General features: G+C 40.9%; 1 protein-coding gene across 1 annotated transcript in view; it reads right to left on the minus strand.

The window, feature by feature from the left end:
- PLD5 (phospholipase D family member 5) overlaps nucleotides 1-14099 on the minus strand; it is a 194375-nt gene that overhangs the window by 116377 nt on the left and 63899 nt on the right. Inside the window, 1 exon segment of the mRNA XM_054162294.1 lies at nucleotides 8100-8236. Coding sequence (XP_054018269.1) covers nucleotides 8100-8236 — 137 coding nt within the window.

Raw genomic sequence — 14099 nt, forward strand, 5'->3', positions numbered from 1 at the left:
ACCAGGGGAAGTTTAAGCTCGAGGTGAGGAGAAAGTTCTTCACCGAGAGAGTCATTCGTCATTGGAATGGGCTGCCCAGGGAGGTGGTGGAGTCACCATCCCTGGAGGTGTTCAAGAGGGGATTGGATGTGGCACTTGGTGCCATGGTTTAGTCATGAGGTCTGTGGTGATGGGTTGGACTTGGTGATCTTTGAGGTCTCTTCCAGCCTTGGTGATACTGTGATGCCCTCTGAATTGAAAAACTGCCTTTTAGCAAACCTGGTCCAGGTATAAAAAAGAAATACCAAAAAAAAAAAAAAAAAAAAAAAAAAAAAAAAAAAATATATCTCCATTCAGTCAGCTAGTCTCTCCACATATAATTCACTATATTAAAATTGCATGGGACAGTTTAAATAAGTATAAATAGCTTTATTTCATCTAAACCAACATGGTTTTGCAGTCAGATTATAATTTCAATTCTGAAGCCAGAATTTGTCTGCCTGTTACATTTTACAGACCTTCCCTCATCTCCCTCTAGCACTTTATTTGAACTGAAATGTTTGTATCAGTAGAAGACAGTAATTTTTACAGTAGTATTTGCTACCTCACCTAATAAGTGCACTTATTTTTCCTTGATTATTAAGACAGTGGGAAAACTATAGAGAAGTTGTCAGGGCATGTAGGAAGGCAACAAGGAAGGCCAAAGCCCTCTTAGAGCTAAAACTGGCAAAGGAAGTACAAGAGAACAAGAAGGGCTTCTTCAAATATATCAGTAGTGAAAGGAAGAATAGGGAAAGTTTGAGTGCACTGCTGAATGAGGTGGCAGCCCTGATGACTGAGGATGAAGAGAAGGCAGAGTTGATGGAGACCTGTAACTAGTGGAGTCCCCCACAGATCAGTGCTGGGTCCAGTCCTGTTCAACATCTGTCATGATCGTAAGGAGGTTATTAGTATTCAATAGGCTGAATGATTAATAAAAATATTAATAACTTTATTAATTAAAAAATCCGTGGAAAATATTAATAAAAGCTATTTACTGGTTTGAAATACTCAGTTGTGGAACAGATATTTCACCAGCAGCAACATATAACAATTTAAACAATATGGGCAAAAATCCAGAAACAACAAACAGCAATTTAAACTGTAAAGAAAAAAGAGAACATCAGCAACATGCCAGAGATTGCCTACAAGGTGGGAGGGGAACTCTAGGATTCTCTAGGGCAACAGACCTTTAACAGATGCTTATAAAAAGTCAGATTTCGTAATTACTCACTGATTGTGGTACCACATGGCACACCTGGGGACTTTAACAGAACCAAAATGGCATCAACCATGTGAAAGCTGCAGGAACACAGTTTCACTTTCTGTTGGTTCTGCCGCTTGCTGCGGAAGCACATACAGGGTTTATCTCTGAAGGCTTTGTAGCTGACGCTACTATCTTTGCAGCAGTGCTTGTTGCTTCTTCCAATAAAACGAAACTGTCCTGGGGACTCTTGGCTCCTCCCGGGGTTTCTCTCTCAGCCCGGCAAGACACATCTGCCTGCTCCTGGGCTTTACAACGCTATACAATCTTGCAATCTGTCTGGGTAAACTGAACCACAGCTCAGATTCCAAGCAAGGCTTGTGACTTCTCCCATTGTGTGGACAATTGCAAGGCAAGGCACTAGCTCTTTGGGCTGTTATTTATAGATTTCCCGGACAATGATGGCCACTGACAACAAAGATTAAGAGTGAAAAACCTGACACTATAGAATGAGTTTTCTCCAAACATGGCCAAAGGCACACACACCTGGCCCACTTGGACCCCAGGACACATCCAGACAAGCCTGGGTAACATGGGCATTTTCCTGAAAAACCAGACCTGCTGGCTCCTGCCCCATTGTCTGATCCAGAGCATTTTTGAGGCTTTTGTCCCCTCAGGACAACATCTTCATCCATGACATTGATAAAGGGACAGAGCATCTGCTCAGCAAGTGTGCTGATGATACCAAACTGGGAGCCTCGGCTGATACACCTGAAGGCTGTGCGGCTGTCCATTGAGACTTGGACAGACTGGAGAGCTGGGCAAAGAGGAACCTAATGAAGTTCAACAAGGATACTGCTAGAGAGCAGCCCCATGGAGAAGGACCTGGGAGTCCTGGTGGATAACAAGTTATCCATGGGACAGCAATGTGCCCTTGTGGCCAAGAAGGCCAATTGGATGTTGGGGTGCATTAAGAAGAGTTTGTCCAGCAGATCCAGAAGGTTCTCTCCCCCTCTACTATGCCCTAGGGAGGCCCCACCTGGAATACTGCATCCAGTTTTAGGCTCCTCAGATCAAGAGGGACAGGAATCTTCTTGAGACAGTCCAACCGAGGGCAACAAGGATGATGAAGGGACTGAAGCATGTGCCTTATGAGGAGAGGCTGAGAGACCTGGGGCTTTTTTAGAATGAAGAAGACTGAGAGGGGATCTAATAAATGTATATAAATATATGAGGGCTAGGTGTCAGGAAGGAAGGGACAGGCTCTTCTCACCTGTGCCCTGTATAGATGGCAACGGATGTAAACTACAGCACAGGAAGTTCCACCTCAACATGAAGAAGAACTTCTTTATTGTAAGGGTGACAGAGTCCTGGAACAGGCTCCCAAGAGAGATTGTGGCGTCTCCTCCTCTGCAGACTTTCAAGAATCATCTGGATGTGTTCCTGTGCAACCTGCACTAGATTATATGGCCCTGCTCTGGCAGGGGGGTTGGACTAAAAGATCTCCAGAGGTCCCTTCCAATCCTTAGCATCCTGCGATCCAATGTTGTAAATCCTTTACATTTACGTATTTGTGAGAGTTTTATTACAACCTGCAAAGCAGGCTGAAATAAAATTTAAGTTTATAAATTGATACAGCAAAAAGACAAAAATAAAATAATTTTAGTTCTTCTTAAACATTCCAAACAATATTATTAAACATCAAGTTCCTCTGCCTGTTCAAGAAACAACATGTGAAATAGTTTGTGGCCTACAGCTATGTGAATTCACACTGTGGCTGTCACAAGTGACCTGCAAGCCAAGATGCATTACAATTCTCAATCATAGGCTAACTTTTTCAGCAAGAAGCTCAAAGATTACAAATGATAATTCATAATATTATTTTCAAACATATTATAATTTTTTTAAGTGTTATTCCTATGCCCTTTTAGATGGGTGGCAACAATCCCTTCAGCCATCAGTGAAGACATGCAAAACACATTTTCTACTTCCCTGAGTTGTTTTTTGTAACAAAGCCCCCAGGAGAAATAAATACCTCAATAAAGAAGCAGGTCTGTTTCACCGCATATGCAGTAGCATTTCCTTATGTCTGTGACTGAAGACGAGGAAAAGGCTGAGGTCCTGAACACCTTCTTTGCCTCAATTTTTAACAGCAAGGCAGGAGTTCAAGACGAGTGGCCTCTTGAGCTGGGCAATGGGGTCAGGGAGTGGTGTAATGCCCCGGAAATCCATGAGGAATTCAGTTCGGGACCTGCTGAGCCACTTGGACACTCACAAGTCCATGGGACCTGATGGGATCCATCCTAGGGTGCTGAGAGAGCTGGCAGATGAGCTGGCCAAGCCGCTCTCCATCATTTTCCTCCAGTCCTGGCTCACTGGAGAGGTCCCAGATGACTGGAAACTGGCCAATGTGGTCCCCATCCACAAGAAGGATCGGATGGAGGAACCCGAAAACTCCAGGCCAGTCAGCCTGACCTCAGTGCCAGGGAAAGTGATGGAACAGATTATCCTGGCGGCAATAACTGCGCACCTGAAGGATGGCCAAGGGCTCAGGTCCAGCCAACATGAATTTAGGAAGGGCAGGTCCTGCCTCTCCAACCTGATCTCCTTCTATGATCAGGTGACCCGTCTGGTGGACGTGGGGAGGCCTGTGGATGTAGTCTACCTGGACCTCAGCAAGGCCTTTGACACCATCCCCCACAGCAAACTGCTGGCTAAGCTGTCAGCTCGTGGTTTGGATCGCAACACTCTGTGCTGGGTTAGGAACTGGCTGGAGGGCCGAGCCCAGAGAGTGGTGGTGAATGGTGCCACATCCGGCTGGCGGCCAGTCACCAGTGGCGTCCCCCAGGGATCAGTGCTGGGCCCCATCCTCTTTAACATCTTCATTGATGATCTGGATGAGGGGGTTGAGTCAGTCATCAGCAAGTTTGCAGATGACACCAAGTTGGGAACAGATGTTAGTCAGTTAGAGGGTAGAAAGGCTCTGCAGAGGGACCTTGACCGACTGGACCAATGGGTGGAGTCCAATGGGATGGCATTTAACAAGTCCAAGTGCCGGGTGCTGCACTTTGGCCACAGCAACCCCATGCAGAGCTACAGGCTGGGGTCAGAGTGGCTGGAGAGCTCCCAAACAGAGAGGGACCTGGGGGTGCTGATCGACAACTGCCTAAACATGAGCCAGCAGTGTGCCCAAGTGGCCAAGAAGGCCAATGGCATCCTGGCATGCATCAAGAACAGTGTGGCCAGCAGGAGCAGGGAGATCATTGTGCCCCTGTACTCTGCATTGGTTAGGCCACACCTTGAGTACTGTGTCTAGTTCTGGGCCCCTCAGTTTAAGAAGGACATTGAGACACTTGAACGTGTCCAGTGAAGGGCAACAAGGCTGGGGAGAGACCTTGAGCACAAGCCCTATGAGGAGAGGCTGAGGGAGCTGGGATTGTTTAGCCTGGAGAAGAAGAGGCTCAGGGGAGACCTCATTGCCCTCTACAACTACCTGAAAGGTGGTTGTAGCCAGGAAGGGGTTGGTCTCTTCTCCCAGGCAACCAGCACCAGATCAAGAGGACACAGTCTCAGGCTGCGCCAGGGGAAGTTTAGGCTCGAGGTGAGGAGAAAGTTCTTCACCGAGTGAGTCATTAGTCATTGGAATGGGCTGCCCAGGGAGGTGGTGGAGTCACCATCCCTTGAGGTGTTCAAGAGGGGATTGGACGTGGCACTTGGTGCCATGGTCTAGTCATGGGGTTTGTGGTGACAGGTTGGACTCAATGATCCTCGAGGTCTCTTCCAACCTTGGTGATACTGTGATACTGTGAAGAGTTTAAGGAATGATTAACAGAAGAAGAATCTCATGTTGAATTAGAAGCAGCAGATCAGAAAGGCTGCATTTGCATTCATGAGCAACAACACAATCACAACCACAGGAAAATCCTGCTTACAACGTACCTCAGTGATTGCTCTCTCAGGCTACAAAAAATTCTAGACTTCTAAAAAATGTCTTCCTTTCTCTCTTCTTAAAAAAAATCTCACTTGCTATTTTTAGCACAAGCTCCAAATTTCTAGCCAAAGATTTGAGACCACAGCCCTTTTTCAGACATATATTCCTTTAAAACAAAAAGGCAGAAAGGGAATTGATTTTTCAGAAGACAAAAAGCCTTTTACAAACCATCACTGAAGTTCTCAAATCAATAAGATACTTTCCCATCCAGCTTCTTCACAAATTCAGTCAATTGAAATTAAAAAAAAAAAAAAAAAGAATTCTAGGATCATACATGTAACCTTCTATTTGACAATACTTTTATCCTAAACCCCACAACAAACAAACAAAAAAACCTACTACCAAACCATCTATTACCACTCTGTCTCAGCACATCCTATAAACCTAAGTGCTATTCCTGAATTTCAGTGAAAATACTCACACAGCAGAAATACAAGAATTCAATAATTCTTGTCTTACTTACTAAAAGTGCTTACTCCACGTGCTAAATATATGCCACATGCAGTAATTGATCTTACAGTACTGAAGTGTGCAATGTATTTAACATATAAAGGAGCCTAGTAGCGTAGCATCCAACATCAGCAAGGTAGCAGCTGCCAGCACTTGGATACTGTTATTAAAATCGGTTTAGGCAGTTTACACACAGCATTGATGTGCCTTCTGGTTTGGGCATTAGTAGCTAGATCACGCACTCAAATCATGCTGTGAAAGGCACCTTAAAATAGAGCTGGGATCTGAGTTCACTTTTATCATTGTAAATGCAGAGCAGTTTCATTGACTCTAATGCTTGAAGTCAATGTGCTCGATTTACTCCCACAGTCATCTAACAGTCCAGGACAGACACAAGTTACACACACCAACCAATAAAATATTGAGCAAAGCTGTGTATGCTTTGGAAAGGCAGACCAGTGTAATTCATACAAACAGGGGAAAAAGCAATTAATCTCTTACACTTGGGAAAAAACAATAACCTAGTTTTCCATAATACTGGATGCTGCTCCTACTTGGATTTTTTTTTTCCACCTGAAGAGTAAAAAGTGAAGAATGTTAAGTTCTTCCTTGGCTAGGCCTATGCAGCTACCCGGAACAAAATTGGAACCATTAGTTGATACAACTAAGAGGAAAATATGGTGCAGTATCTGCTGAGTGTATTGAAGTCATGTGAAGCACCTTGAAACCAATGAACAGAAAGATTTTGCCCTTACCTGACCTAGCTAGTCAAAGATTCACACATGAAGACAGTGGGTGTAGAGGTGACACATGCATATCTTAAAAAATTCTGGAAGGCAACAACTCATAGGAAAGAATACCTAAGACCCCAATAGGGAGAAGGAAACCTAGCTGAACTCTAGAAAATTCAGACAAGCTTTTTGAAGGCTGCCCAGAATTGCACAGAATGCCAGCCATAAAATAAACTGAACAGATGAGGGCTAAACAATTTAAACAAAAACCCAAACCCAACAAAACGAACAAACCCACCAAAAAACCTAAACCCAAAGAGAAAAGAAAAAAAAAAAAAGCTGGGAAAAAAATGCCAGAAGGACGGTAGGTTTTAGGATGAAGCTAAATAGAACACACCCGATGCTGCAGGTATGTCCCATTTGAAAGAAGCTACAAATATAAAGAACTTCCTTCCCCCTCAGTCTTTTTTTTAATTATTGAAAAATAATTTTTTAATTATTGAAAAAATCCAGTATAATTGCAAAAACAATCATCCCATTTGCTGGATTGTGAATTGTTGCTGACTGTACTGTGACAAATGCAGCATAGAAAGACGTTGTCTCCAAAGAGTTTTCACATAAAATCAACAAAGTATAGCAGAAATAACAAGAAAAGGCTCAAAGAAACATTTTTTAAAATTATTAAATTATTCTATTTTTTATTAAATTATTGCACAAGAAGGCTGTGGAGTCCATCCCTGGAGCTATGCAAAGCCTGGCTGTGCACATCTCTGAGCAACCTGCTGTAGCTGACCTCGCTCTAAGCAGGGGAATGGACTGAAGTATGCCCAGAGGCTGGTTCCCACTCCAGAAATTCCCTGATAGATTAGAACGGATCCCCAAGAAATTACTTAAGGATGACTGGTATTCCATAAAATTAGAGAGAATGCTCTATATACAGGTTACAGCTTTACAATTGTGAAAGAAGTCTACAAATGTTTCTTAAATCAGCTTTACTGATGGACAGAACAGGACCTTGGACAACGTCATTCAGGAAAAGCATCTGTTCATCACTGATGAACAGATTCATGAAGGAACCCGATAGTGAGAAGAGGCAAAATAAAACTCACAGTCTGAAAATAAGAGGAAAACAATAAATGAAATCTTATCATCTACTTAAATCTAAGGTTAAAAGATACACACAACCATAGTAAGTGCCTGAGGCAAACCTTAAATGAACATAGTCTTTTTGGCCATATCACTAATTTTCTTACATGGTTCCCAGGCAAGCCACTGTGTCTAGCAGTAGAGTGCAACATGAATATGTAAAATATCCTCCTGTACAAAAGGCACAGTATTCTAAGGTCAAGAATGATCAGTGAACTTCCTGGAGAAAGCAAAAGAATTCTTGATGAAAAAACATTTGGAACAATTTGAACCATCTCACTACTCATTTACTGAAATTAATGGTCTTTGACTTCTGCTTAAAAAATAACTGAACTAACACAAGGGTCTTGCTCAAAACACACCACCAAAAATAGCTTCAAGAAGCATGCTTTACTTTGTCCTCCAAACCCAGAAATTCAAAACAGGAAACCACTTATTTCTCTGTTACCTACTCTTCCTAATCACACCACAGGACCATATTAATCACTACATGCCAGTATATAACATCTATACGTTTCTTGTTCACCCCGAAAGAGAAGTTTTGTTTGTTACCTCTTACCGACAGTTATTTTGACAGTTCTTTTCTGAAAGTCCATCCTCATCTTCTCCCATTATATCCACTGCCGAAAATATCAGTGCAACCAGAATTGCAAAGCAGCATACCAGTGCAAAGATCACAATGCATCTTTGCTGGGACTGAAAGAGATTAAGATTAAAAACAAAATTTAATGGTTGTGAGCAGAATCCAGTCAACAACCTGAGACTCTAAAACTTTTGCATAAGATCTAAAATTCTTTGAAGGTCTTACTGCCATAGCTGTCAACATGAAACACACCTCAGGATGAAAACACTCTTGAAACTGTTCTTCAGGTATCACCTTGAGAGGTATTTTAAATCTCTCAGCTCTTGTTAAATAATTCATATCACAAATAATATTCATAATTTAACCTGTTTCCTGTTTGTACCCCCCCAAAAAAGTATCATACAACAAAATAATGATTCTTACATTAGCTATGTATTTTCTGATTGTGCCTCACAGATAAAGGACACACTTTGGATGCCACTCAAAAATCTTGAGAGTTTGGCTTAAATAAAACATGTCACTGCAAAAAGGCTGATAAGAAAAGAAAAGTTTGGGGTTTTTTTTAAATTTGCAGCACAAAACAAAAGGAAACAAAGGGAGTCTGTTGCTCAGTATGCTAGGCAATGCCCTTCACATCTCAGATTAAATATTAAAATACTGCATAGTACTACCTTATTCTACAATATGAAATCTAGCAGTACTAAATCAGATAGAACTGTGTAAAGCCCTAGATAATTTGCAAACCCCCTAAAGATAATCTCCTGACATGCAATGTACATAGCTGCATGAATGCAAAGGATATTTTCTTCTGAAATGCAATGTTCAAGCAAATATAATGTGTGTTTTTCTATTGAAGAAAATGTGCACTAAACTGCATATATATATATATATAAAATATAAAAGTCTAACTAGCGTTGCCATGGTTATTTTCTTAGTTTTCATTATTGCCCTATAATTAAAGTGAATCTTAAAAGCTTTATAAATAAACGAGGAAGCAAGAAAGTACATTGGAAAGCAGGAAAAGTGTAAGGAAAAGGAAGAAATGTTATGCTTGCATCTGAAAACGAACTTCATAGCATTTACATTGTCCCTGACATTTTAAGAGGTTTCAGAGTAATAAGGACAGGGTATTTTGCATTCATAAAGAAAAGGCTTGACTTTTTTTCCCCCCCCTTTTTTCTTAATAAACATCTAAAACTTCCAAAGTATTGCACATCCCAGAAGGAACAAGTTCATGCATTTCAAAACAAATCAGATACATGCATTTTATTTCTTTCTGTGGAAATCTAAAACACAGCAAACAATTTCTTCAGATAAACAAGAACGAATTTTCTGAAATATAGTGCAAAATGTATCCTTTTACCTAACAGTAACACTGAATATGTTGTATGGTTATGTAAATGTTTTAAACATAATGCATATTAGACGCTTCTATATATTTCAAGTATATGTTTAACTCTTTGTTTTCTAATATATTACCTAAAATCTTAGTAGAACGGGGCACAAGAAAATCTTTGTCCAGTTACAATGATTACTTCTTGTAATGGGTTGGGGTAAACACCCTCCCCACCACGCGCAGAAGTAACAACTCAGACAAACTGATTGCAAAAGTAGTGGAGAGTTTAAATAGAGAACAGTGAGTGTGCACAAAAGGAAACATAGTGACAAGAAAGGAACCAAAGTAAACCCAGAAAGACCCCAAACCCCACCTGAGGGTGCATCCAAAACCCCCAGGGCTCCTCCTTCCCCCCCCTTACTATTAGGCTGGTCTCAGCTGGCCAGATCTGAGACTGCCCATCCCCCAGTGGCCTTGGGCCCAATCAGGCCCATGGCCAGGAGATCTCTCCCCCAGTTACCAAGTCTCGGAGAGGGAAGGAAAGAGGAAGTGCCAGACCCCACCGCAAAATTTATAGTGGTGCAAGGGATTGTGGTAGAAATACCTAATTTCCTGCGTCCACCCACTGGGATGGACTTCTGGAGACAGGAAACACCCCTGTAGCAGAGGGCACCCAGCCCAAACTACGACACTTCTGAAATAAAATTGTGACTTTTTTCCTGCTGTTACTTATAATCACAACAACATAAGAAAAGAATTAGAAATGCCCACATCTGTGTGTCCAGAACTAAGGCTGCAGACAGATGTACAGTAGGACTTAAGAGAAAAACATTAAAACACTGTCTTACTGCCTCATACATGTGGCAAGGAAAACTAGGAAGTGCCAGAGATAGAGGTATTCAGATCTGGCACATTGCTTTATGCTATTTCATCATCAGATGGCTCACCCTCGCTAAGAAGACCTCTGTCTCATGCAGTCTTTTACAGTTCTGTAAGTGTGTTTGTAGAAAGTCATGGAGCTTCATTCAAGCACTGAGTATATCACCATGGCAGCAATACAGCAAAGCAACTTTCCATACCAGTGAGCCAAACAGCCATTGCTTGCTCTCTGGACTCTAAGAACAGGGAATGTGACCCAGCATGGCTCACAACACTAGTGGTCTTTTTCCTCCCAGCTCAGGATAGCTACAGCCATTATACTCACCAAGTACAGCCCCAAGTCTGTATTTTTGGCAAATTTCTCACACAAGCTTCCTAGCTACTACCCAGCACAAATGATTTCATGCTTTCGCTTCAGAGAGTAACACCCATATTCTTCTTGCTGCATTGCCATGCAAGCAGCACAACTACAGATAGTTGCAGGGTCACTGGACCAGCAGGAACCACAGCAGGCTTCAAGGCTGTGCCAGCACAGAGAGAGGCAGCAAGAGATGCTTTGTTAAAAGGAATCCACACTACCTCTCACAAATGCTGTATGTCATAAACCAGTCCTAAACCCATTTCAGTCATCTTAAAACTTAAAGGTTAAAAGCTATAAAAACATCAGCAGCATATCAAAATTATATGGTATAGCAAGAAAGAAAGGGACGGGGAGGGGAGGGGGCAGGACAACAGGTGCCTTAGAATCATAGAATCATTTAGTTTGGAAAACATCTTTATGATCATTAAGTCCAACCATTAACCTTTAGTTCCTTCAATACCAGAAAATTTTATGGTAGCAATTTCTAGGTGGTTATGTTCAGGGAATACAGAATGAGAATGCCAGAATTCTCAATACAGAATTTTGGGAAACACATTCAAACCTTCTGTATTGTAGCTGAAATTTGTATAAAGTTTAAATCCCTTTCAGTTCTGTATGTGTACAGCTTGTCAAGCTCTGCAATTTTATTGTCTGCTTCTCACTATGAGAAGCAAAAAGTTAGTGCCACTGTAAGACCACTGTTATTCTACCAGCACTAAAATAAACACAGAACTGCACAAATCCAATTTAATGCTCTTATTTGCATAGATCCTTTACATTATGAATTTACCTTCAATGATTATAATTAATTAGTGATTTTTTTTTTCTTAAGTACCAGCTTGACAGTATGGCTACAAATAGTGTAGGGGACCTACTAAATCCATACATAGAAAAGGAAGCATCTTGTGAAACTGACAATTGTGTTCTTCCCTTGAACTAAGGATCTCACAAAACAAGAACCATGAAATTGCAATGGTGCATCTACTGAGAAAACTGAGCACATAATAACAATATGTCATGGCTTTGAACTTGTGTATTGTATATTTGTATACCTATTTAAAGAAAAGAATAAAAGAGGTAATATTTATGCAACATGCTTAACACAGAATTTATATCTGCTTCACAGAACCACAAAGGCCCCAAGAGGTAGGTTTTCACATTTTCTGTCATATCAGTAGTCAGCTCTTTCCTGAAAACATACCTGAACACTAGCCTGATGACAAAAGCACGTGTTTTTCAAAACTGGTAAACTGTTCAATCACTCTTATAATTCTATGAGTAGGATTTTATGGCATTAGCCAAGGACAGCAAGGAACTGGACTTAAAGAATCAGCAATCATTCTTAGATTAATCTTGGTTCTTAAAATCATCATGTGTTTATTAGATAAAAACCTGTAAAAAAACAGTTTCCATTAATCTGGAGCCCATATTGAGTAATAATCTTCACTGCAGCCTTAAGTCTCCCAGCTGGTACAATTAATACCAATCAACACTTAAGTTCTTATTAAATAAAAATAGGAAGGATTAGACCAATGTTGGTAAGGTTAAGTATTTTCAAATTGTATGGGCCTAGTGAGCTTCATCCTTGGATATTCCAGGTACTGGTTGAACCTAGCAGAAAATTTTTAGCACTGTCATGAAGGGACAAAAGCCTCAAAAATGCTCTGGATCAGACAATGGGGCAGGAGCCAGCAGGTCTGGTTTTTCAGGAGATTGTCCACATTGCCCAGGCTTGTCTGGACATGCCCTGGGGTCCAAGTGGGCCAGGTGTGGGTGCCTTTGGCTATGTTTGGAGAAAACTCATTCTATAGGTTACAGTGTCAGGTTTTTCACTCTTAATCTTTGTTGTCACTGGCCATCATTGTCTTGGAAAATCTACAGATACTAGCCCAAAGAGCGAGTGCCTTGCCTTGCCTTCAAGATCTGGGAGAATCCAAGCCTTGCTTGCCTTGCAGTTTGGGATCTGAGCTGTGGTTCAGATTACCCAGAAATGCTGCAAGGTCCCTCACTGTAAGCGTTGGAAAGCCCAGGACCAGACAAATGTGTCTTGCTGGGCCAAGAGACAAACCCCAGAGGAGCTAAGATCCCAGAACAGTTTTGTTTTACTGAAAGAAGCAACAAGGACTGCTGTGAAGATTGCAGCTAAAGAACCTCTCCAAAACAGGCAAAGCTGCAAAGCCAACAAGCCATGCAAGCTTCGGCAGCAACCTCTTTTCTACAAAGTTTTCAACTATAAAGCCTTTGGAGATAAACCCTGTGTGCGCCTCAGCAACAAGCTGCAGAAGCCAACAGAAAGTGAAACTGTGTTCCTGACGCTTGCATGTGTTTGACACCATTTTGGTTTGTTTAAACCCCCACATGTGCTGCATGGTACCATGATCCATGGATTATAAACTTTGCAACTGGACTGAAGTGATTTGCAGTGAGTAATCTAGGAAATTTGATTTTTATAAGTATCTATTGAAAGGTCTGTGGCTCTGGAGTTCCCTCCATTGTGGGCAAAGCCAACATGTTGCCGATGATATTCTCTTTTTATTTTACAGTTTAAATTGCTGTTTGTTGTTTCTGGATTTTTGCTCATATTGTTTAAATTGTTACATGTTCCTGCTGGTGAGGTATCTGTTCCACAACCGAATACTTTGAACCAGTAAATAGGTTTTACTAATATTTTCCACTGGATTTTTTTATTATTAATAGTTATTAACTTTTTTCTTCATTGTTCCATCTATTAAATATTAACAATAACCATACAATCATAACAAGCACTTACCTCTGAAAACTCATGAGCATAAGTTAAGTATCAGAAGACTGGGAAAAAGCAAAAATGTTCCCCATATTTAAGGTGGGGGGGGAAGTGGACAGGCAATAGAAGCTATAAACTGCAATGTCTGCAAAACACTAGAATGAGTACTGAACTATTATATGTAAACACACAGAAGAGATCTTCTCAAGAAAAAGTCACATCAGCCAATGTTGATTTTCATCTTTTCTGGTCATAAGCTCTGTTCTCCTGCTGGACAAGCTGAAAATAACACATACTTTTATCTTTAACAGAAACTTCCTTATAAACCACAGGAAACCATTTCCAGATTATTACAGAAGTGATGTAAACCTCTTTGGAATATCACACTCACTAATAAAATGGGAGAAGTTTTAGAAAAGGTTGAGTGGATTCTGTTGTGCACTTTTTTTTTGTTCATGTCTTCATAAACAATCTAAAATTATGGACTAGAAGTTAAATGTGCTTATTAAATTATACATAAAAAAAAAAAGGAGGGCAAACTGAAAGCATTCTGGAAGAGTAGATTAAAGTTTCAAAATGTTCTTGACAGTTTAAGGAGCATATTGAGAAAAATGGGTTTAAATTCAATTAAGACAAAAAGTTACCAGCAGGTAGAAG

The sequence above is a fragment of the Dryobates pubescens genome, chromosome 6, assembly GCF_014839835.1.
Source record: "Dryobates pubescens isolate bDryPub1 chromosome 6, bDryPub1.pri, whole genome shotgun sequence".
Taxonomy (NCBI): domain Eukaryota; kingdom Metazoa; phylum Chordata; class Aves; order Piciformes; family Picidae; genus Dryobates; species Dryobates pubescens.